Here is a 25,436-nt window from a genome sequence, read left to right as displayed (position 1 = left end):
AGGCTTCCTTTCCTTTCCAGAAAACTGATGATGTAAGCCAAATGGAATTTTAAAATATGTATATCCTTTTTTTCCTTCTTTCAGATGCGTTGCCAGAAAGTTCTTATGTTTATGGATTCGAATGACTTTTGGAAGAGTATTTCCCTCTAAAGCCAGGTAGTATTAGCTCAGAACACCATAATTCTGTTGAGTTCATTCTAGGGTTTTCTTTTATTTTAAGCCTGTATATAAACTTCATTATGGCTTGTGCTGTTACATTCCTCCCTTGTTCCTCCCCAGAATCCAGTAGGCAGAAACAGTCCCTAATATAACCATGTACTGTAGTGGTAACTTCATACCTGTTAGTTGACTGCAGCTTTATTAGTGGTGAGCTGTGAATGTTATCTACAAAGTAGCCAGTGAAGGTTAAGTTTTAGTGTTCAATGTCCTGGCCTTTAGCTACTGTGGCCTTCAGCTTCAAAGAAAAAGAAAGAAAGAAAAAAAAATCACAAGCAAGTGACCAAGTGAAAGAATCAGGCAGGGCGCGGTGGCTCATGCCTGTAAACCCAGCACCTTGGGAGGCTGAGGCGGGCGAATCACCTGAGGCTAGGAGTTCGAGACCAGCCTGGCCAACCTGGTGAAACCCTGTCTCTACAAAAATTAGCTGCGCAGCGAGGCACAGGTGGCTCATGCCTGTAATCCCACCACTTTGGGAGGCCGAGGTGGGCGAGTCACCTGAGGTCAGGAGTTCGAGACCAGCCTGACCAACATGGAGAAACCCTGTCTCTACTAAAAATACAAAATTAGCCAGGCATGGTGGCGCATGCCTGTAATCCCAGCTACTCGCGAGGCTGAGGCAGGGGAACTGCTTGGACCCAGGAGTCAGAGGTTGCAGTGAGCCAAGATTACGCCATTGCACTCCAGCCTCGGCAACAAGAACGAAAGGCCCTCTCAAAAAAAAAAAAAGGCCAGGCGCAGTGGCTCACGCCTGTAATCCCAGCACTTTTGGGAGGCCGAGGTGGGTGAGTCACCTGAGGTCAGGAGTTCGAGACCAGCCTGACCAACATGAGAAACCCTGTCTCTACTAAAAATACAAAATTAGCCAGGCATGGTGGCGCATGCCTGTAATCCCAGCTACTCGCGAGGCTGAGGCAGGAGAACTGCTTGGACCCAGGAGTCAGAGGTTGCAGTGAGCCAAGATTACGCCATTGCACTCCAGCCTCGGCAACAAGAGCGAAAGGCCCTCTCAAAAAAAAAAAAAGGCCAGGCGCGGTGGCTCACGCCTGTAATCCCAGCACTTTTGGGAGGCTGAGGTGGGCAGATCATGAGGTCAGGAGATCGAGACCATCCTGGCTAACACAGTGAAACCCCGTCTCTACTAAAAATACAAAAAGAAATTAGGTGTGGTGGTGGGCGCCTGTAGTTCCAGCTGCTCAGGAGGCTGAGGCAGGAGAATGGCGTAAACCCAGGAGGCGGAGCCTGCAGTGAGCCGCAATTGCACCACTGTACTCTGGCCTGGGTGACAGAGCAAGACTCTGTCTCAAAAAAAAAAAAAAAAAGATAATTAGCTGAGCGTGGTGGCATATGCCTGTAATCTCAGCTAATTGGGAGGCTGAGGCAGGAGAACCACTTGAACCCCGGAGGCAGAGATTGTGGTGAGCCGAGATTGTGCCATTGCACTCTAACCTGGGCAACAGAGTGAGACTGTCTCAAATAAATAAATAAATAAAAATAAGAATAAAAAAGAACCATACTTAAGTAAACCAGGATAGATAAGATCTCTTTGGGAAAAGTGTTTGCCCAAGAGAAGTAATTGAGCTCTTTCAGGGCACTGGTCAGACTGACAGATTGGCTTGATCAAGTGCAGAACCTGGGGGAAAAAATTGGCTTTAGCAAAGGAAGTGAAATTTTAGCAGCAAATCCCTCTGTCATAGCCTGATTTTGTATAGACCAATGCTGCCCATTGCTGTGGTTTTGGGTTATAATTGCTTTAGCTGCAGTGCTGAGAATGGACTGCAACAGAGAGTCACAGGAGTCCCCGTACAGAAGGCAGGGGAGCTGGAGAGAAGGGACCAGTGCAAGGTATGTTTCAAAAGGAGAATTGGCAGCCTTCGAGAGTGTAAGCACTTAAAAACTGAAATGTCTTGGGTTCCCTCCTGCTCCCCTCTTCCCCTTTTCTTTCCCTTGCTATAATCTTTCCTGTTTCATTTTTTGAGTCTGACTCCTTCATTCAATGTCTCTCAAGCAAACCTGGCCTGTGTGTGTTTTCTGAAATCTTTTCTTTGTATACTTTATGAGGATTCCTGCTGTTCCATCTGTTCCTTTTTGTATGTTTACAGTGAAGCTCCTGATGTGGCTATGTTACCGGCCAGGTCTAGGTCCATTCTGCCCATGCGTGGTAAATCAATCACTGTGACACAGGTTTTGCAAAAGAGAAAAAACTTACTTGCAAGGCCACTGAGCGAGGAGGTGGGAGAACAGGTCTCAAACCGGCCTCCCCAAGGATAAGCCTTAGGGATATTTGTGGGCTAGGGAAGTGGGGTGGTTTAAGGTGTGGGGTGGATTGAGGTGGATTGGCAGTGGGGATAATGAAGTAACATTCATTGTGTACAAGTGTAGTCAGGGTTCATGGCATGTCATAGAACACATGTACAGAAAATAGAGGCATTAACATGATCTGAGGGTGGAGTTTTTGGCCCTCAAGCATCAAAAGACCCTCTAGGGCTCCTTCACAGGCCCAGTTGAAGGGTTGGTGGTCTCCATCAGTTTGAACTGGGCAGGAGCTAGCCCAGATTCCTGAGAAATAACTGAAGTGACCATTGCCATGGTGACCTGTGAATGTTATCTACAAAGTAGCCAGTGAAAGTTAAGTTTAAGTGTTCAGGCTGGACATGGTGGCTCCCACCTGTAATCCTAGCACTTTGGGAGGCCAAGGCAGGCGGATTACTTGAGGTCAGGAGTTTGAAACCAACCTGGCCAACGTGGTGAAACTTTGTCTCTACTAAAAATACAAAGAAATCAGCCGGGCATGGTGGCGGGTGCCTGTAATCCCAGCTACTTGGGAGGCTGGAGCAGGAGAATTGCTTGAACCCAGGAGGCGGAAGTTGCATTGAGCCGAGATTGTGCCACTGCACTCCAGCCTGAGCAACAGAAAGAGGATCTGTCTCAAAAAAAAAAAAAAAAAAAAAAATAGTTGTAGTGTTCAGTGGTGTGGCCTTTAGCTTCAAAGAAAAACAAAAAAAAAAACAAAAAAAAAACAAGCAAGTGACCAAAAGCAAGCAGGGCAGCAGAGCTGATCATGTTAACGTCTTGTTTTCAGCTGTAGCCCATCCCAGCTGCAAGTGCTAGCCATCGTTCACCTCTATATTACCTTCTTCTCCTGGATCTTGGACATGTCGTCCTTCACTGCCTTGGTAGCTCTTTAGTGCATTAAATAAATTTTTTTTGCTCTGCTTTTTTTGTTGTTCATTGGGAAAATTGATCTAAATTGCTATTGTCAGAATTTTCTCATTTTTGTTTAATTCATTGCATATTTATTGACTTCTCCACTGTTAGCTTAGAAATTATATTCTCTTTTACTCTTCCTTTACTGACTGCCCTGATAAGTTACAAATGTGAATGTGTATTTTCATTCAAATATGAATGTATATTTGTAACTTACCAGAATCTAATGTTAATTGTTTTTTTACCCCCTTCCTAGATAAGACAGGGTCCTTAGAATACTTTAGCTCTGCCCATCTCCCTCTCTTTGTGTATATTTTTAAATCTATAAAGCATTATTACCCTCATTTTATTTTTTTGAGATGGAGTCTCACTCTGTCGCTCAGGCTGCAGTGCAGTGGCACAATCTCAGCTCACTGCAACCTCCGCCTCCTGGATTCAAGCCTTGGCCTCCTGAGTAGTTGGGATTACAGGTGCGAGCCACCACACCCGGCTAATTTTTGTATTTTTGTAGAGACAAGGTTTTATCATGTTGGCCAGGCTGGTCTCAAATTCCTGACCTCAGGTGATCTACCCGCTTCAGCCTTGCAAAGTGCTGGGATTACAGGCGTGAGCCACTGTGCCCAGCCTATTATTTTCATTGTGTATAGCCAATATTTATTTAGATTTATTCACATATTTACCCTATTTACCCTTCCTTTTTCATTTATTTTTCTTTTTTTGCCCCAACATTACAACAAATATTTACCCTTTCTGTTGCCCTTTTTCTTCTCACATCTCCAGGTTTCTGTCTGTGATAATTTTCCTTCTCCTGTCATTAGAAGGTCCCAGAGTATTTTCTTTCAGGTAGGTCTGCTGGTGAGAAATTCTCTCAGATTTTGTCTGTCTAAAAATATTTTATTCCATCTTCACCTTTGAAGGATATTTTCACTGGGTATGGGAGTCTGGGCTGCTGGTTTTTTCCCAGCACCTGGAAGATATTCCATCACTGTCTTATGGCTTCCATTTTTAAGCTGTCAGTCTAATTTTTGCTCTTTTGAAGATACATTGCTTGTCTTAGTTTTCAGAAGCTTTGAATTTATTTTCTTATAATCTTTTATCTCGTTTTGAGATTATGAACAAGGTTTTTTTTTTTCTTTTTTGTGGACAAATCTTTCTGACATACTTGTGTTTATATGCATGTTATTCTGCTCCTTATCTTCTTTCCTCATGTAACTTCAAATGCTTTTTTTTTTTTTTTTCTTTCCTGAGATTGCATCTCACCCTGTCGCCCAGGCTGGAGTGCAGTGGCATGATCTCAGCTCAGTGCAACCTCCGCCTCATGGGTTCAAGCGATTCTCCTGCCTCAGCCTCCCACATAGCTGGGACTACAGGCACGCACCACCATACCCAGCTAACTTTTTTATTTTTAGTAGAGACCATGTTGGCCAGGCTGGTCTCAAACTCCTGACCTCAGGTGATCTGCCCAACTCAGCCTCCCAAAGTGCCAGGATTACAGGCATGAGCCACTGCGCCCAGCCTCAAATACTTTTTTATTTTTATTTTTATTCTTTTTTTCAGACAGAGTCTTGCTCTGTTGCTCACGCTGGAGTGCAGTGGTGTGATCTCGGCTCACTGCAACCTCTACCTCCCGGGTTCAAGCGATTTTCCTGCCTCAGCCTCCCTTGTAGCTGGGATTACAGATGCGCGCTACCACACCCAGCTAATTTTTGTATTTTTAGTAGATACGGCGTTTCACCATGTTGGTCAGGCTGGTCTCGAAATCCTGACCTTGTGATCCGCCTGCCTTAGCTTCCCAAAGGGTTCAAATTACAGGCGTGAGCCACTGCGCCTGGCCTTTTTTTGTCTGTTTGTTTCTTTTTTTCTTTTTGCTGAGACAGAGTCTCACTCTGTCGCCCAGGCTGGGGTGCAGTGACGCGATCTCGGCTCACTGCAACCTCTGCCTCCTGGATTCAAGCGATTCTCCTGCCTCAGCCTCCCAAGTAGCTAGGATTACAGATGTGCACCACCATGCCCGGCTAATTTTATTACTTATTTTTATGTGAAATTAGTTTTCCTGAATTTTAATATTTAAATTTATGTCTTTATATATTCTTTAGAGACGAGGTCTTGCTATATTGCCCTGCAGTGGTGTGATCATAGCTCACTGCAGCCTTGAACTCATGGGCTCAAGTAATCCTTCTGCCTCAGCCTCCCAAGTAGCTGAGACTGTAGGCACAAGCCACCACACTTGCCTTATTATCCTGAGCTTTTAGAGTGAGTCAAGGTTCAGTTAATTTTTACTAATTTCATAGAACTGCTTCTGTTGTTTTTGTTTAGGGTTCAGAAATATAGTGGCTTTTTTTATGGGGTATCCTGGTTTTGTTCCCTTACCACACTTGGTCTGGATCTTCTTTTTCCTTGTCTCTTTTGACCCTCCCCTGCTCAAATTTTTTTCTACCCGTGGCTGTTTCTCCTCCATATGAAGCCCTGTCCTAGAAGGGTACCCTGGCAGGTCAGTTTTGAGATTCCCTAGGGGCTGGACTGCTCTAGCTGTTTCAGTTCTTGTGTGAGCCCTGGTGCTGGAGAGGATAAAACTTATAGTTTCAGCTGCTCATCTCAAATTGGGCGTCTCTACCTTCCAGTGACTACTCATTGGCTGTTTTGGGGTTCTCCTATTGTTAGGTTTCTCAGATGCGACTTGGGGATCCAAAGATTGAAAACTGTGTTGCTACCTCCACTATTTTCCTAAAATCTAGTTGTTTTGGTTTTTGTTTTTTGTCTTTTTTTTTTTTGAGATGGAGTTTTGCTCTTGTTGCCCAGGCTGGAGTGCAGTGGCACAATCTTGGCTCACTGCAACCTCCACTTTCTGGATTCAAGCAATTTTCCTGCCTTAGTCTCCTGGTTAGCTGGGATTAAAGGTACACGCCATCATGCCCTACTATTTTTTGTATTTTCAGTAGAGAAGGGGTTTCACCATTTTGGCCAGGGTGGTCTTGAACTCCTGACCTCAGGTGATCCACCTGCCATGGCCTTCCAAAATGCTGGGATTACAGGCGTGTGCCACCATGCCCAGCCCTGAAATCCATTTTTTACGCAATTTTATTTATCGATATTTGAACCATATTTGACTGGGAACCTCACTTCAAATAATGCTTTCCAAGTCCTTGGGAAATGCTGATTGTATGTTAGAAGTACACTGACTTTAAGAGAAAGTCTAACAATGGCTGAAACAAATTGAGATTTGCTTTTTCCTTTTTTAAAAAAAAATTGTTAAATTTTTTTACTTTTAGAGACAGGGGTCTCACTATGTTTTCCAGACTGGTTTTGAACTCCTGTGCTTAAGCGATCCTCCCTGCCTCAGCCTCTCAAAGTATTAGGATTATAGGCATGAGGGGATTTACTTTCTTTTTTTTAAACAAGCCATCTGGAGATTGGCAGTTACTGGTATTGCTTCAACTGTTCAGTCATGTAGTTTCAGGCTCAGGCTTCTAGTACCTTTCTAGTTCAACATCCTTAGCACGTTGGCCCTTTGTCCTCATAGGTGACACTTCGTAGTTGCAAGATGACTGTTCTAACTTTACGCAGGAAGGTGGGGGTAAGGGAGGCGTCCATTTGATCTCTTTATCAGGAAGGAAAACTTCCCTGGAAGTTCCCCACCACATTCTGCTTCTGCCTCATTGGCCAGAGTTTTGTCACCGGCCACCTTTCGCTACAGAGGAGGTTGGGAAAGAAATCTTCCTGTCCTCTGTAGTGGATACTGATGAGAAAAAGGGCTTGGCCGTGGGTGTTGGGTTACCAGTGACTGCTAGCTGACACTGCTACACTGCTTTAAAACATTTGCATTGTGCTGTTTTTCACGTCTTCGCTCTTCAGTGGTGGCTGGGTGTAGAGGAAAGAATACTGGACTAGAATTAAGGAGACCTGAGCTTTGGTTGTAACCCAGGCCCTACCTAATTATTTGATCTGAGGATAGTTACACCTGTAGGCCTCAATTTTGCAAGTTACAGAAAATGATAGAGTGAGAATATTTGTTTTCTAAGCAGCTACCGAAATTAGAATTTTGATACTGTTTCCATTGACTTAGAAACTTGTGAAGGGATAGTTATTTTCCAATATCTATATATCAATATCAAATATCAATCTGTTAAAATCAAGTGGGTTCTTTGTTACTTGGGGGAACACTGGGCATCCTGATCTTTGTTTTTAGTCTTTTTCCATACTGAGTTATTTATTTCTCAATTTTAGGTGTGTTGGGCGGGAATAATACCATGCCACAAACTGCAGAATAATGCCTTTATGTGCTTAATGTTTTAGCTTTGTTTTTTGTTGTTGTTTTTGAGACAGAGTTTCGCTCTTGTTGCCTAGGCTGGAGTGCAATGGTGGGATTTTGGCTCACTGCAACTTTCGCCTCCTGGGTTCAAGCAATTCTCCTGTCTCAGCCTCCCAAATAGTTGGGACTACAGGCATGCGCCACCACGCCTGGCTATTTTTTGTATTTTTAGTAGATACGGGGTTTTACCATGTTGGTCAGGTTGGTCTTGAACTCCTAACCTCAGATGATCCACCTGCCTCAGCCTCCCAAAGTGCTGGGATTACAGCATGAGCCTCTGCACCCATCCTTAACCATTTTTTTTTTTTTTTTTTTTTTTTGAGACGGAGTCTGGCTCTGTTGCCCAGGCTGGAGTGCAGTGGCCGGATCTCAGCTCACTGCAAGCCCCGCGTCCCGGGTTCACGCCATTCCCCTGCCTCAGCCTCCCGAGTAGCTGGGAGTACAGGCACCCCCCACCTCGCCCGGCTAATTTTTTTTGTATTTTAGTAGAGACGGGGTTTCACCGTGTTAGCCAGGATGGTCTCGATCTCCTGACCTCGTGATCTGCCCGTCTCGGCCTCCCAAAGTGCTGGGATTACAGGCTTGAGCCACCGCGCCCGGCCATCCATTTTTTTTTTTTTAAGTACAATTTCTCCAGAGTATAATTTTTCTTCAGTCCTTAAGGACACAGCTTCTTAATGGGTTTTAGTGGGAGTCACGGGGCAGCGCCCGCAGGTCAAAATTGGGGTGCGGATATTCAGTCTTAGTGGGCTTCATGAGATTGATTTCCAACTACTTAGCTGTGAATGGCACAACTCACATATTAAGGCAGCTTCATATATGGCTTGGGTAGCACCTAGACATCAAAGACCCTCACTTCAGAAATGTCACTGACTGCTGCAGCCTCTCCTGTGTTTCACATGATGAATTTCTCCTGTTTTTGTTAAAGTCACTAAATTTGCTACAGTCAATGATGAATTCCTAAACTTTCTTTAACTTGACCTACCAGGTAGCATTAGAGAGTCCATCATTTCCTTCTTCTAGAATCGCTTTCTTCTCCCAGCTTCTAGTTACCATCCTCTTGTTTTTTCTCCTACCCGTTTGACTGCCCCTTCTAACTCTCCTTTGTTTTCTTCCTCATCTAAATACCCCAACACCTAGTCTTTGCACTGCTTCTCTAGCTGCCCCACAGCCGAAATCTCATCAGATCTCACAGTAATTCTCAGATGTGTATGCCCAGCCAAGACCTCTGCCTTGAAACTCTGGACTTTTACATACGTGACAGCTCCACTGGGTGTCACACCATAGTATCTCCAAAACTGAAATCGTCATCTTCCCCCTCTCAGGGGAAACTCCATCCTTCCAAGTGCTCAGGTCAGAAATGGTGAAGTCATCCTTCACACCTCTTATTCTTTCACACCCCAATTTAAAATGTGAAGTGCCAAAATCATATTGCTTCAACCTTCAAAATGCATTCAGAATCCAGCCACTTTTGAGACGTCTAGTAGCTACCACCTGGTGCAAGCCATCAGCATCTCTCCCTCAAGTGACTCCAGTGACTCCTCATTGGTCTCCTGCTTCCTGTCTTGCCCCTAGTCAGTATCTTCTCAGTAGGTAGTCTGAGTAAATCAAGTCACATCTTTCTGTCAGACTTCCAGTGGCTTCCTGCTGAAAGTAAAAGCCCATAGTCCTTACCGTGGCCTACAAGACCAACCAACTTTTTGTGTCACCTATAGATTTTTTTTTCATTTCTGCTGTCATATTGTTAATTTCCAAGAGCTTGTTTTTGTTCTCTGCATGTTCCCTTTTTAATTTCTAAAAGCTGCTTTTGTTCTCTGCATGTTTCCTTTCTTTTTAATAGTATCCTGGAGGCTCAAAATTTTTTGAGGATAATGTGGTTTGTTTTTAAGATTTTTATCTGCTTACACTGTGTGTCTTCTAAGATCCTTTTTTCTTTGCGTTTTTGGTCACTGTGCCATTTTGGAGCCTTTCCTCAAATGTCAAGAGATTCTTATATTGTCTGTTTATATTTAACAGCAGATGGCCGGGCGTGGTGGCTCAAGCCTGTAATCCCAGCACTTTGGGAGGCCGAGACGGGCGGATCACGAGGTCAGGAGATCGAGACCATCCTGGCTAACACGGTGAAACCCCGTCTCTACTAAAAAATACAAAAAAAAAACTAGCCGGGCGAAGTGGCGGGTGCCTGTAGTCCCAGCTACTCGGGAGGCTGAGGCAGGAGAATGGCGTGAACCCGAGAGGAGGAGCTTGCAGTGAGCTGAGATCTGGCCACTGCACTCCAGCCTGGGTGACAGAGCAAGACTCTGTCTCAAAAAAAAAAAAAAAAAAAACAGCAGGGCCCTAAAAAGCTAATTTTAGAAGCCTTTTTTTTTTTTTTTTTGAGACAAGGTCTCACTCTGTTGCCTAGGCTAGAGTACAACGGCGCAATCTCAGCTCACTGCAACCTCCGCCTCCTGCATTCAAGTGATTCTCCTGCCTCAGCCTCCCGAGTAGCTGGGATTACAAGCATGCACCACCACGCCTGGCTACTTTTTGAATTTTTAGTAGAGATGGGGTTTCACCACGTTGGTCAGGCTGGTCTTAAACTCCTGACTTCAGGTGATTTGCCTCGGCCTCCCAAAGTGCTGGGATTACAGGTGTGAGCCACCACACCCAGCCAGAAGCTTTTATATGTAAGCATGAGGACTTACAACTTGAAGGCTTCACTATAGGCTTTGGGGTAGATTTCACCAGGGAATCTAGCTGTCTGTGTCTCTGAAGACCTTTCCCCTTAGGTTGATCAGTTTTCCCCAGACAAAAGAGACACCCTCCAACTCCTGGTATGGGGTGGGATGGAGATGAAGGTGGTAATTTTTAAAATTTTTAAATTTGTATTTATTTATTTAACTTTTTTTTTCCTGAGACTGAATCTTGCTCTGTCACCCAGGCTGGAGTGCAGTGGCGCGATTGACTCACTGCAACCTCCGCCTCCGAGGTTCAAGCAATTCTCCTGCCTCAGCCTCTTGAGTAGCTGGGATTACAGGTGCCCACCACCATGCCTGGCTAATTTTTGTATTATTAGTAGAGATGGGGTTTCACCCTTTTGGCCAGGCTGGTATCGAACTCCTGACCTTGTGATCCACCCACTTCAACCTCCCAAAGTGCTGGGATTACAGGCGTGAGCCACCATGCCCGGCCTACAGTTTGGTGTGTTTTTTTTTTTTTTTTTTTTTTTTTTTTTTTGAGACGGAGTCTGGCACTGTCGCCCAGGCTGGAGTGCAGTGGCCAGATCTCCGCTCACTGCAAGCTCCGCCTCCCGGGTTCGCGCAATTCTCCTGCCTCAGCCTCCCGAGCAGCTGGGACTACAGGCGCCCGCCACCTCACCCGGCTTATTTTTTTTTTGTATTTTTAGTAGAGACGGGGTTTCACCGTGTTAGCCAGGATGGTCTCGATCTCCTGACCTCGTGATCCGCCCGTCTCGGCCTCCCAAAGTGCTGGGATTACAGGCTTGAGCCACCGTGCCCGGCCTACAGTTTGGTTTTTTTTTTCTGTTTTTTTTTAAAACAGAATCTTACTCTGTCACCCAGGCTGGAGTACAGTGGTATGATCTCAGCTTACTACAACCTCTACCTCTCAGGTTCATGTGAGTCTCCTGCTTCATCCTCCCAAGTAACTGAGACCATGGGCATGCACCACCATGCCTGGCTAATTTTTGTATTTTTAGTAGAGATGGAGGTCTTGCCATGTTGGCCAGGCTGGTCTCGGGCTGCCCTCAAGTGATCCACCCACCTTGGCCTCCCAAAGTGCTGGGATTATGAACATGACACTGCGCCCAGCCGAAGGTGTTAATTATAAGCTTGGCTGCAAGCAGGAAAAGGGATGGTAGGTCTCATTGTTCAGTATGTAGACTTTTGGTCTAGGACCATCTCCCAAGCTTTGCCTAGTATTCTGGAGTCCAGTTCTCCTGTGGCTCGCTTCTCCAAAGATATACCTGAGTCTCTGCTTGAGTGAATAATGGGATCCAGGGGTCTAACCGCTTCTGACACACAGGCTTGTAAACAATCCTGTGTTTTCATCTCAGTCCACAGCTCCTCGTCTCCTGATACTTCTCATTTCCACCCCTTACTGGGGAGCCTGTGCCACCAGGTGGGTGCTTCTTGTCTCCCTTCTTCCCCCACAACAAGACACTTAATTATCTCCTTTATCTGGTGATTCATCTGCAGCTCTCTTGCCTAAAATTGACTAAAATTTGTTGACAGCTCTTGGCTGTCACCCTTTCTCCTATTCTCTTGGTCTTTATAGGCTGACACCTTTTTGAATATATTTGCTGTTATTTAATGCGGCATGGGGAATGGAAGGAGGTAAATGGATATGTTCATTTTACCATGTGCAAATGGTTCCTTTTTATTACAGTTTTTTAGAATTGTAGGCTGGGCACAGTGGCTCACACCTGTAATCACAGCACTTTGGAAGGCCGAGGCAGGCGGATCACAAGGTCAAGAGTTCGAGACCAGCCTGGCCAACATGGTGAAACCCCGTTTCTACTAAAAATACAAAAATTAGCTGGGCGTGGTGGCGTGTGCCTGTTATCCCAGTTATTCAGGAGGCTAAGGCAGGAGAATTGCTTAAACTCTAGAGGCAGAGGTTGCAGTGAGCCGAGATGACGCCACTGTACTCCAGCCTAGGTGACAGAGAAGACTCTGTCTCCAAAAAAAAAAAAAAAAAAAAAAAAAAAAAAGAATTGTGAATGAATCTGTTCAACAATCTTTCAAATATTATAGAAATGTACAGTTTAGGAGCCAGTCTCCTATAATCCCCCCTTCCCCAAGAGAGAACCACTGGCATTAGTTTGATATTCTGGAGTCTTTTCAGGCTTTTAATATGTATGATATAATCATTTATGTATACATACACACATGCTTGTTTATATGTACACAAGTGTGTGTGTGTGTGTGTGTGTGTATATATTTGATGTATTCCAACATATGGGTGCTGTAAATACATAAAATTAGGCCGGGTGCGGTGGCACATGTTTGTAATCCCAGCACTTTGGGAGGCTGAGGCAGGCAGATCACCTGAGGTCAGGAGTTCAAGCCCAGCCTGGCCAACGTGGTGAAACCCTGTCTCTACTAAAAATACAAAAATTAGCTGGGCGTGGTCATGTATGCCTGTAAGCCCAGCTACATGGGAGGCTTAGGAAGGAGAATCACTTGAACCCGGGAGGTGGAGGTTGCAGTGAACTGAGATCGTGCCATTGCACTCTAGACTGGGCGACAAGAGGGAAGCTCTGTCTCAAAAAATATATATATATATTATATTATTTATTTATTCATTCGTTCTTTGAGACAGAGTCTTGCTTTGTCAGCCAGGCTGGAGTGCAGTGGCCTGATCTCAGCTTACTGCAACCTCCACCTCCTGGGTTGAAGCAATTCTTGTGCCTCAGCCTCCCAAGTAGCTGGGACTACAGGCATGCACCACCATGCCCAGCTAATTTTCGTATTTTTGGTAGGTTTTGCCATGTTGGCCAGGCTGGTCTCAAACTCCTGACCTCAAGTGATCTGCCCGCCTTGGCCTCCCAAAGAGCTTCGATTACAGATGTGAGCCACTGCGCCTGACCTAATTTTTTAAAAAACATACTATATTATACATACCGTGCAGTGATTTTATTTTTTCACCAAATCACTTTCTGAGGCATCTGTCCCTTCAGTACCCGTAGGTCTGCCTCATTCATAGAAAATGAGCGCATGGCATTGATTGAATTGTATTATTAACCTGTCCTCTTTTGATGGGTATTTGTGGGGTTTCACTCTTCTCTTGTTATTATTATAAGCAATAGTGAGGTGAATTCCCTTATGTATGTCTTTGTAAGCTAGTTTTTAAAAACCGTGAGTGGGGCCGGGCGCGGTGGCTCAAGCCTGTAATCCCAGCACTTTGGGAGGCCGAGACGGGCGGATCACGAGGTCAGGAGATCGAGACCATCCTGGCTAACACGGTGAAACCCCGTCTCTAATAAGAAATACAAAAAAAAAACTAGCCGGGCGAGGTGGCGGGTGCCTGTAGTCCCAGCTACTCGGGAGGCTGAGGCAGGAGAATGGCGTGAACCTGGGAGGCGGAGCTTGCAGTGAGCCGAGATCTGGCCATTGCACTCCAGCCTGGGTGACACAGCAAGACTCCGTCTCAAAAAAAAAAAAAAAAAAAAAAAACCGTGAGTGGAATTGAGCGCAGTAGTTCACGCCTGTAATCCCAGCACTTTGGGAGGCTGAGGCCAGTGGTCCACCCGAGCTCGGGAGTTCGAGACCAGCCTGGCCATTATGGCAAAACCCCATCTTTACTAAAAGTACAAAAATTAGCTGGGCGTGGTGGCATGCACCTGTAGTCCCAGCTACTCAGGAGGCTGAGGCAGGAGAATCGTTAGAACCTGGGAGACGGAGCTTGCAGTGAGCTGAGATCGTGCCACTGCACTCCAGCCTGGGCAACAGAGCGAGACTCTGTCTCAAATTAAAACAAAACTATGAGTGGATTAGGAGGAGCAACATGTTAGTAACCTGCAGAACCATGAAAAGAAATTCAAAGTGATTGACAGGCCAGTGCGGTGGCTCATGCTTGTAATCCCAGCACTTTGGGCGGCCAAGGTGGGCAGATTGTCTGAGCTCAGGAGTGTGAGACCAGGCTGGGCAACATGGTGAAAACCCGTCTCTACTGAAATACAAAAAATTATCTCGGTTGGGTGGCATGTACCTGGAGTTACAGCTACTTGAGAGACTAAGGCACGAGAATAACTTGAACCCATCAGGTGGAGATTACAGTGAGCAGAGATCATGCCACTGCCCTCCAGCTTGGGTGACAGAGCAAGACTGTTACAAAAAAAATTTTTAAAAATCAACACCATCTGTCACTGCTCTTCTGTGTTCCTTATTACCTTTTTCCTGACGAATTTCTCTTACTCATCTTTTGCTGTTGTTTGTAACTCCCCTCTTCAGATTTCAGCTAAATTCATATCGTATGTTCCTGTTAAGTACTAGGAATATTATTAGGCATTTACTTATTTTATAACTTTAATTTCATATGTTTGTAAATAAGACATTCCTACTTTTTAGTAATAAAAATATTTTTCATTCTGGTGAATAAAAAATTAAAAATAGTAATTTTCAATTCACTTTATGGTATTTGAAAAGTCAAATTTTGGGAGACCAAGGGAGGAGGATCACCTGAGCTCAGGAGTTCAAGACTAGCTTGGGTAACATAGTGAAACCCTGCCTCTACAAAAAATAAAAAATTAACCAGGTGTAGTAGTGGAGCATGTCTGTAGTCGCAGCTACTTGGGAGGCTGAGGTGAAAGGATCACTTGAGCCTAGGATGTTAAGGCTGCAGTGAGCCGTGACTGTACCACTGCATTCCAGCCAGGGCAACAGAGCGAGACCCTGTCTCCAAAGAAAAGTCAGATTTTTATTTTACTTTAACATCTTTAATCAGTAAAATCAATATTAGAAAATTTTTAACCTCATTTCTGGTTTAAGTAGCTCTGAGATTCTGACCTGAAAAAGCCAAATATGTCTATTTTCCCTCTTTTTAAGTTTTTTTGATTGTTTAAGAGATAGGGTTTCGCTCTGTTGCCCAGACCAGAGTGCAGTGGCACATTCATGGCTCACTGCAGCCTTGACCTCTGGGGCTCAAGCTGTCCTCCCATCTAAGCCTCTGGAGTAGCTGGGACCACAGGTACATGCCTCCATACTTGGCTAACTAAAAAAATTCTGGGGGGGCCGGACGCGGTGACTCAAGCCTGTAATCCCAGCACTTTGGGAAGCTGAGGTAGGCGGATCACCTGAAGTCAGGAGTTTGAGACCAGCCTGATCAGCATGGAGAAACCCCGTCTCTACAAAAAATAAAATTAGCTGGGCGTGGTGGCGCATGCCTGTAATCCCAGCTACTCAGGAGGCTGAGGCAGAGGAATCGCTTGAAGCCAGGAGGCAGAGGTTGCGGTGAGCAGAGATCACACCATTGCACTCCAACCTGGGCAACAAGAGCAAAACTCTGTCTCAAAAAAAAAAAAAAAAAAATTTCAGAGCTGGGTACAGTGGCTCATGTGTGTAATCCCAGCACTTTGGGAGGCTCAGGTGAGAGTATCGCTTGAGCCCAAGAGATTGAGAACAGCTTGGGTAATGTAGTGAGACATCGTCACAAATTTTTTTATTTTTATTTTTTGGGTAGAGATGGAGTGTTTTATTTTATTTTATTCTATCTTATTTATTTATTTATTTTTTTGAGACAAAGTCTCACTCTGTTGCCCAGGATGGAGTGCAGGGACTCGATCTCGGCTCACCACAACCTCTGCCTCCCAGGTTCAAGCGATTCTCCTGCCTCAGCCTCCCGAGTAGCTGGGACTACAGGCATATACCACCATGCCCAGCTAATTTTTGTATTTTTAGTAGAGATAGGGTTTTACTATGCCGGCCAATCTGGTCTCGAACTCCTGACTTTGTGATCCGCCCACTTCGGCCTCCCAAAGTGCTGGGATTGCAGGTGTGAGCCACCGTGTCTGGCCTTTTTTTTTTTCTTGTATTTGAGACAGGCTCTTACTCTTTCGCCCAGGCTGGAGTGCAGTGGTGCAATCTCAGTTCACTGGAACGTCTGCCTCCTGGGTTCAAGTGATCCTCCCACCTCAGCCTCCCAGGTAGCTGGGACTACAAGAGCATGCCCCCACTGTGCCTGGCTAATTTTTTATTTTTTGTAGAGACGGGGTTTCACCATGTCACCCAGCCTGGTCCTGAACTCTAGCAATGCAACTGCCTCAGCCTCCCAAAGTGCTGGGATTACAGCCATGAGCTACCACTTCAGCCCTAGATGGAGTCTTGCTATGTTGCCGAGGTTGGTCTTGAACTCCTGGCCTCAAGCAGTCCTCCCACCTTGACCTCTCAAAGCGTTTGGATTACAGGCATGAGCCACCATGCCTGGCCTCTATTTTTAATCTATCTTGGTGTTTACTTTTTGTTCTTTGAGACGGAGTCTTGCTCTGTCACCAGGCTGGAGTGCAGTGGCACAGTCTCAGCTCACTGCAACCTCTGCCTCCCGGGTTCAAGCAGTTCTCCTGCCTCAGCCTCCTGAGTAGCTGGGACTACAGGCGCGTGCCACCGTGCCCAGGTAATTTTTGCATTTTTAGTAGAGATGGGGTTTCACCATGTTGGCCAGGATGGTCTTGATCTCTTGACCTTGTGATCCACCCGCCTTGGCCTCCCAAAGTACTGGGATTACAGGCGTGAGGCACTGCGCCCAGCTGGTGTTTTCATTTTTTGTTTGTTTGTTTGTTTGTTTGTTTTTAGTAGAGATGGGGTTTCACCGTGTTAGGATGATCTTGATTTCCTGACCTCGTGATATGCCCGCCTCGGCCTCCCAAAGTGCTGGGATTACAGGTGTTAGCCACTGTGCCTGGCCATACTTTTTTGTGAGAAGGCAACAATATGAAACTGTGATTTGAGAAGAGATGTTAGCTCCAACATCATCATATATATATATGATTTTTTTGTATTGCTCTAGATTTTACTATGAGCAGCGATTACTACGGAAGGTCTTCGAAGAATGGAAAGAAGAGTGGTGGGTTTTCCATCATGAGTGGAAACTCTGTGTTCGAGCTGACTGTCACTACAGGTCAGGTTTCGTGTTATACCCCTTCAGTTTTACTGATGCACATTATCAGATGATTATGTGTTGGCATGTTTATGGTCAAAAGAAGCAAACTTTGGATCACTTTTTGTTTTTCTTCAAATCATTTTTAGAGTTAGCAAGATCAAAGTTCCAAATTAAACCCAAGCATGCATGCACATGCTGGGCACGTGCACACAGACACACATACACACACACCTCCCACACCTCTAATTCAGGTAACCAGTATGTGTTGGTTATGCTAATAGTTTGAATGGGATTTTCCCAGTGATTTTCATTTCTATATAATTTCTAATTCTGAAAGTATTCTGGGTTTTTTTTTTGTTGTTTGTTTTAAGACAGAGTCTCACTCTGTTGCCCAGGCTGGGGTGCAGTGGCACGATCTTGGCTCACTGCAACCTCCGCCTCCCAGGTTCAAGCAATTCTCCTGCCGCAGTATCCCGAATAGTTGGGATTACTGGCATGTGCCACCATGCCCAGCTAATTTTTGTAGGTTTAGTAGAGACAGGGTTACATCATGTTGACTGGGCTGGTCTCGAACTCCTGACTTCAGGTGATGTGCCCGCCTTGGCCTCCCAAAATGCTGGGATTACAGGCGTGAGCCACTGCACCTGGCCTATTTTTTTTTTTTTTTTTTTGAGATGGAATCTCACTCTTGTTGCCCAGGCTGGAGTGCAGTGGTGCACTGCAACCTCCGCCCCCTGTGTTCAAGTGATTCTCCTGCCTCAGCCTCCCTAGTAGCTGGGATTACAGGCATGCGCCACCATGCCCAGCTAATTTTGTATTTTTAGTAGAGATGAGGTTTCTCCATGTTGGTCAGTCTGATCTCAATCTCCTGACCTCAGGTGATTCTCCCGCCTTGGCCTCCCAAAGTGCTGGGATTACAGGCATGAAACCACCCTGTTTTAAAAATAATAAGTTGTTCTAATTTACATTGATTGTGGGAGAAAATATATGCCCAACATAGAATATTAAGAAAATAGAGGCCAGGCACAGTGACTCATGCCTGTAATCCCAGCACTTTGGAATGCCGAGGCAGGTGGATCACTTAAGCGCAAGAGTTTGAGACCAGCCTTAGCAACATGATGTAACCCCATCTCTACCAAAAAGTACAGAATACCAACAGGGTGTAGGGATGTGCGCTTGTGGTCTCAACTACTTGGGAGGCTGAGGCAGGCGGATTGCTTGAGCCCGGGAGGCAGAGATTTCAGTGAGCCGAGATTGTGCCACTCACTCCAGCCTGGCCAACAGAGCTAGATCCTGTCACACACACACACACACACAAAGAAGAAAAGAAAAAACTCTTAATCCTTGATATTCACATTCCCAGGGATAAGTGAAGGGGAAAGTAACAGTTGAGAATTATTATATCAAATATACATTTTTAGACCTTTTTTTAAAACCTGAATGTCATTTCTTATAGATTGTATATTTAAAATGGTATTAACTCTTATTGTAGTCATTTCTTTGTCTAGGTTCTTTGGAACAAGAGTTCTGATTTGTGGATATTTCAGATTAAAATAGACGCACTGAGTTGTTTTAGTAAGCAGATAGAATATGAAATCAAGGCCTAGGAATTGCAGTAGTGAATATATGGGGAAGGCCGAGTGTGGTGGCTCACTCTGGTAATCCCAGTACTTTGGGAGGCTGAGGCGGGTGGATCACTTGAGGTTAGGATTTCGAGACCAGCCTGGCTAACATTGGTGAAACCTCGTCTCTATTAAAAATATATATATATAAAAATTCCAGCCTGGGCAACACAGTGAAACCCCATCTCAATGAAAATACAGAAAACATTAGCTGGGCGTGGCGGCATGCACCTGTAGTCCCAGCTATTTGGGAGGTTGAGACCGGAAAATTCATTGAACTCAGCATGCAGAGACTGCAGTAAGTCAAGATCGCACTACTGGACTCCAGCCTGGGCAACAAAGCAAGACTCTGTCTCCAAAAAATAAAAATAAAAAAATAAAAAAATTAGCTGGGGCCGGGCGCGGTGGCTCAAGCCTGTAATCCCAGCACTTTGGGAGGCCGAGACGGGCGGATCATGAGGTCAGGAGATCGAGACCATCCTGGCTAACCCGGTGAAACTCCGTCTCTACTAAAAAATACAAAAAACTAGCCGGGCGAGGTGGCGGGCGCCTGTAGTCCCAGCTACTCGGGAGGCTGAGGCAGGAGAATGGCGTGAACCCGGGAGGCGGAGCTTGCAGTGAGCTGAGATCCGGCCACTGCACTCCAGCCTGGGCGACAGAGCGAGACTCCGTCTCAAAAAAAAAAAAAAAAAAATTAGCTGGGCATGGTGGCATGTGCCTGTAGTCCCCAGCCACTCCAGAGGCTGAGGCAGAAGAATTGCTTGAACCCAGGAGTCGGAGGTTACAGTGAGCTGAGATCATGCCACTGCACTCCAGCCTGGGCGACAGAGTGAGACTCTGTCTCAAAAAAAGAAAAAACTTTTTAAAATGAATGTTAATAAAATATTTAAAACTAGGAAAATATGAAGAGACAAAAGTCTTAAAATGTATGGCGTATGTATCAAGAAGAAGGAAAAGGCGTCAATGACCATGTTGTAGTGCAAACGAGAAGTGATGTTTTTTATAGTGTGGATAGTTAAGATAATTAAGATGTGACTGTCGGCCAGGCATCGTAGCTCACACCTATAATCCTAGCACTTTAGGAGGCCGGGGCAAGAGATCACTTGAGCCCAGGAGTTTGAGACCAGCCTAGGGAACATGGCAAAAGCCCCCTCTACAAAAAAATACAAAAATTAGCCGGGAGTGGTGGTGTGTTCCTGTAGTCTCAGCTTCTTGGAGGCCAAGGTGGGAGGAGTACCTGAGCCCAGGGAGGCCTCAAGGCTACAGTGAGCCATGTTCACCTTACTGCACTCCAGCCTAGGTGACAGAGTGAGACCCTGTGTTAAAAAAAAGAGACAAGATTGTCTTTCCAAACATCATGGATTTTTTTTTTTTTTAATTTGTGACAGAGTCTTGGTGTCACCCAGGCTGGAGTGCAGTAGAGCAGTCTCAGCTCACTGCAACCACCGCCTCCCGGGTTCAAGCGATTCTCCTGCCTCAGCCTCTGAGTAGCTGAGACTATAGGCACATGCCACTACGTGTGGCTAATTTTTATATTTTTAGTAAAGACGGGGTTTCACCATGTTGACCAGGCTGGTCTCAAACTCCCAACCTCAGGTAATCTGCCTGCCTCGGCCTCCCAGAGTGCTGAGATTACAGGTGTGAGCTACTCTGCCTGGCCCAAACATCATGAATTTGTGGATGATGAAAGTCAGCTTATTCTTGGAGCAGTCAAGCCTTTGCTTCCTCAGTGACACTTTAAGGTATGGAGAATGACTCTTCTTCAAAGAGAATAGAGTTCATTGTGATTGTAGGAAATGAAATTTTAGCTTTGGTGCAGATATGGGTTTTTTTGTTTTTTGTTTTTTAAATCAGAAGCGTCACTGTTAATTTCTTCTGAGTATAGAACAGACTTGGTGTGTTGGATTAGGAGTTGTTTTGCTGTTGTTTGTTTTTTGAGACAGAGTCTTGCTCTGTTGTTCAGGCTGAGTGCAATGGCGTGATCTTGGCTCACTGCAACCTCTGCCTCCTGGGTTCAAGTGATTCTCCTGCCTCAGCCTCCGGAGTAGCTGGGATTACAGGCGTGTGCCACCACACCCGGCTAATTTTTGTATTTTTAGTAGAGATGGGGTTTCACCATATTGGCCAGGCTGGTCTTGAACTCCTTGCCTCGGCCTCTGAAAGTGCTAGGATTATAAGTGTGAGCCACCGCGCCCGGCCTGTTGTTTTATTTTAAAGAAATGCCGTTTGCTTTTTTTGGGTCCTTAGGTATTACCTGTATAACCTGATGTTCCAGACCTGGAAGACCTATGTGCGTCAGCAGCAGGAGATGAGGAACAAGTACATTAGAGCCGAGGTTCATGGTGAGAAAAAGAAGTCCATGTATGAAGAAGATACTCACATTTACTGTGCAGAACGTCATAGGAAGGACAAGCACATTGTCTCAGAGAGAAAAATAACTCTAGGTCCAAGGAAGATTCGTTTGATTCTCTTTCATATTTTTCAGAAAGTGTGATCTCTTGAGTGGGCACCTGTACGATTGGATCCCTGTGGTTTTCTCCATATGGCATGGTTTGAGCGCTTAAAGCTCGTTTAATCAGAATTTGTATGGACTGGCTGTTCCTGGCCTACGAGTTCAGTGTGCTGGCTGGGACTCTCCTATGGCGCCTGGGGCTGCCGTCTATCTTGCTGTGTCAAGTTGCCCAGAGACTCTGGAGCAGAGCTGCAGTGCTCTTTGTTGATCTGCTTTGCTCAAGTTGTCCCTTAGTGATACTGTGGCCACTTTAGCTCTGGTCAGAGTCTGGTTTCTCTGTGAAACATGTGGAGAGTCTAAGGGAAAAGACGTGGGGTTTCAAAATGATAATACAGACTGCATTAGCAGCAGCATGTCCTAAAGGTCCCTCAAACCCAGCAAGTCACCAGTACAACCTGTCAATTCCCCCCCCCCCCTTACACCTGCGGTTCCTTTGACTTTTCCTGTCTACGAAGACTTACTTAGGAACGGTGTCTGTTCCTCATGCCTCATGTCATCACTGACCTAATCTTTTAAGATGGCCCTCTGAGGCACCGCTTGCAGTCATATTTGCATCGCTCCTTCCTGAGAGTCATCCTCATCATTTTCCCAGAGTGTTATAAGTACCTCTTCATTAATCTCCCTCATTTATTTTTTCCTACTTCTCATTGTACACATAGCTACAAGAGTGGTAAGACATAGATAAGATCATGTCACTCCTTTACGTAAGGTCAACCCTGCTTGGTATGTCACACAAGGTCTTCATCTCTTCTGTTCTACACCGTCTGCCCTTGACACACTGGATGTGCACTTCCTTATCTTTCTATCTTTGTCCCTGTAGTTCTTCCTTCCGGCCCATTTAAATGTGTAGCTTTCCTTGATCTCCCCTAGCCCAGTGGTCTTTCCCCTGTCTGTATTCCCAAAGTATGAGAAGCTCCTACCCAGGCCTCACAGTTACTGCACCAAATGCACTGTTTCACTGGTAAGTAACTTATGCTGTTTGGTGGTTGGTTGTTTTTTTCTTTTTTTTTTTTTTTTTTTTTTTTTTTGAGACGGAGTCTCGCTCTGTCACCCAGGCTGGAGTGCAGTGGCCGGATCTCAGCTCACTGCAAGCTCCGCCTCCCGGGTTCACGCCATTCTCCGGCCTCAGCCTCCCGAGTAGCTGGGACTACAGGCGCCCGCCACCTCGCCCGGCTAGTTTTTTTTTGTATTTCTTAATAGAGACGGGGTTTCACCGTGTTAGCCAGGATGGTCTTGATCTCCTGACCTCGTGATCCGCCCGTCTCGGCCTCCCAAAGTGCTGGGATTACAGGCTTGAGTCACCGCGCCCGGCCTGTTTTTTTCATTACATACAGTAAGATTCATTCTTTTTGATACTCAGTTCTAAGACTTTGGTACACACTACCACATACAGCTAATTTTTTGGATTTTGGTAGAGATGGGCTTTCGCCATGTTGCCCAAGCTGGTTTCAAACTCCTGGACTAAAGCAATCCACCTGCCTCAGTCTCCCAAAGTTCTGGCAGTACAGGTGTGAGCCACCATGCCTGGCCTTAAGTTTAACTCTCTAAGTAACTGGCAAACTTTTTTATTGTGGCTGTACCATTTTGCATTCCCACCAGTAATTCATGAGAGTTCTACTTGCTCTATCTACATCCTCTTGACCTCTTTGTATTGTCATTAAAATTTTTTCTTCGGCGATACTAGTGGGTGTATACAGGCATTTAATTGTGGGTTTTTAAAAATTACTGTTACGGCCGGGCGCGGTGGCTCAAGCCTGTAATCCCGGCACTTTGGGAGGCCGAGACGGGCGGATCACGAGGTCAGGAGATCGAGACTATCCTGGCTAACACGGTGAAACCCCGTCTCTACTAAAAACACAAAAAACTAGCCGGGCGAGGTGGCGGGCGCCTGTAGTCCCAGCTACTCGGGAGGCTGAGGCAGGAGAATGGCGTAAACCCAGGAGGCGGAAGCTTGCAGTGAGCTGAGATCAGGCCACTGTACTCCAGCCTGGGCGGCAGAGCGAGACTCCGTCTCAAAAAAAAAAAAAAAAAAAAAAAAAAATTACTGTTACATGGGTATACTGCATAACGGTGGAGATTTGAGTATCCACTACCCAAATAGTGAACATTGTACACGACAGGTAATTTTTCAACCCTTGTCCCTCTTCCACCCTCCCTTACCCTCTTTTGGAGTCCCCAGTGTTTATTATCTCCACTATTATGTCCATGAGTACCAGCTGTTTAGCTCCCGCCTATAAATGAAAACATGTGATATTTGATTTTCTGTTTCTGAGTTCACTTAGGATAATGGCCTCTAGTTCCATCCATGTTGGTGCCAAGGGCATGACTTCATTCTTTTTTATGGCTGGGTGGTATTCCATGGTATATATTTTTCTTCTCTCTTCTCTTTCTTTTTTTTTTTTTTTTTTTGAGGCGGAGTCTCGCTCTGTCGCCCAGGCTGGAGTGCAGTGGCGTGATCTCGGCTCACTGCAAGCTCCGCCTCCCGGGTTCCCGCCATTCTCCTGCCTCAGCCTCCCGAGTAGCTGGGACTACAGGCGCCGCCACCACGCCTGGCTAATTTTTTTGTATTTTTAGTGGAGACGGGGTTTCATTGTGTTAGCCAGGATGGTCTCGATCTCCTGACCTCGTGATCCGCCCGTCTCGGCCTCCCAAAGTGCTGGGATTACAGGCTTGAGCCACCGCGCCCGGCCCTCTCTTCTCTTTCTTTCCTTCCTTCCTTCCTTCCTTCCTTCCTTCCTTCCTTCCTTCCTTCCTTCCTTCCTTCCTTCCTTCCTTCCTTCTCTCTCTTTCTCTCCTTCCTTCCTTCTTTCTTTTCCTTCTTTCTTTCCTTCTTTTCTTTCCTTCTTTCCTTTCTTTTCTTTCTTTTCCTTCTTTCCTTCCTTCCTTCCCTCCCTCCCTCCCTCCCTCCCTCCTTCCTTCCTTCCCTCCCTCCCTCCCTCCCTCCCTCCTTCCTTCCTTCCTTCCTTCTCCCTTTCCCTTTTTCTTTCTCTTTCTCTTTTTCTTTCTCTTTCTCTTTTTCTTTCTCACTCTGTCACCCAGGCTGGAGTGCAGTGGTGTGATCTCAGCTCACTGCTGCCTCCACCTCCTGGGTTCAAGCTCTGTTCCTGCCTCAGCCTATCCAGTACCTGGGACTACAGGCATGTGCCCCCATGCCTGACTAATTTTTTATTTTTAGTAGAGACAAGATTTCACTATATTGGCCAGGCTGGTCTCAAACTCCTGACCTCAAGTGATCTGCCTGCCTCGGCCTCCCAAAGTACTGGGATTACAGGCATGAGCCACCACGCCCGGCTGTAGTGTATATTTTCTGTATCCGTTGATGGATGCTGAGGTTGGTTCTATGACTTTGCTGTTGAGAATAGTGCTGCACGAGTGCAGGTGTCTTTTTAATATAATAATTTCTCTTCCTTTGAGTATATTCCCCTAGTGGGATTGCTGGGTTGAATGGTAGTTCTGTTTTTAGTTCTTTGAGAAATCTCCATACTGTTTTCCATAGAAGCTCAACTAATTTATATTCCCACCACCAGTGTGTTAAAGTGTTCCCTTTCTCTGTGTCCATGCCAACATCTTTTTTTTTTTTTTTTTTAAGATGGGGGGTGTCTTGCTGTGTCACCCAGGCTGGAGTGCAGTGGCTTGGTCATAGTTTATTGCAGCCTTGACTTCCTGGGCTCAAGTGATCCTCCCACCTCAGACTCCTGAGTAGCTGGGACCATAGGCATGTGCTACCATGCCTGGCTAACTTTTTATATTTTGTAGAGACAGGATCTTGTATGTTGCCCAAGCTGGTCTTGGACCTCTGGGCTCCAGTGTTTCTCCTTCTTCAGCCTCCTAAAGTGCTAGGATTACAGGCATGAGCCACCACACCCAACCTAACTTTTTAATAATAGTCGTTCTGACTGGTGTAAGATGATATCTCATTGTGGTTTTAATTTGCATTTCTCTGATAATTAGTGATGTTGAGTATCTTTTC

The 25,436-nt window shown here is 45.6% G+C and overlaps 1 protein-coding gene across 33 annotated transcripts in view; it reads left to right on the top strand.

The window, feature by feature from the left end:
• The window catches only part of SFI1 (SFI1 centrin binding protein), a 115,366-nt gene that overhangs the window by 26,118 nt on the left and 63,812 nt on the right, over positions 1–25,436 (top strand). For 14 of the 33 annotated variants that reach the window (XR_013399244.1, XR_013399243.1, XR_013399247.1 and 11 more), the window contains 2 exons: positions 17,240–17,350; positions 21,202–21,296. Coding sequence is in view for 23 of the 33 variants with exons in the window: in XM_028827793.2 (XP_028683626.2) it covers positions 17,240–17,350; positions 21,202–21,296 (206 nt within the window). In the remaining 10 variants the exon portion in view is untranslated. Of the gene's footprint in view, positions 1–84; positions 157–4,203; positions 4,267–17,239; positions 17,351–21,201; positions 21,297–25,436 lie in introns of all 33 variants that reach the window. The other 19 variants (XR_013399239.1, XR_013399240.1, XM_028827786.2 and 16 more) reach the window with 2 other exon arrangements.

The sequence above is a fragment of the Macaca mulatta genome, chromosome 10 (assembly GCF_049350105.2).
Source record: "Macaca mulatta isolate MMU2019108-1 chromosome 10, T2T-MMU8v2.0, whole genome shotgun sequence".
In the NCBI taxonomy this organism is placed as follows: domain Eukaryota; kingdom Metazoa; phylum Chordata; class Mammalia; order Primates; family Cercopithecidae; genus Macaca; species Macaca mulatta.
The sequence above is the reverse complement of the archived record's forward strand: the minus strand, read 5'-3'. Positions and strand labels throughout refer to the sequence as shown.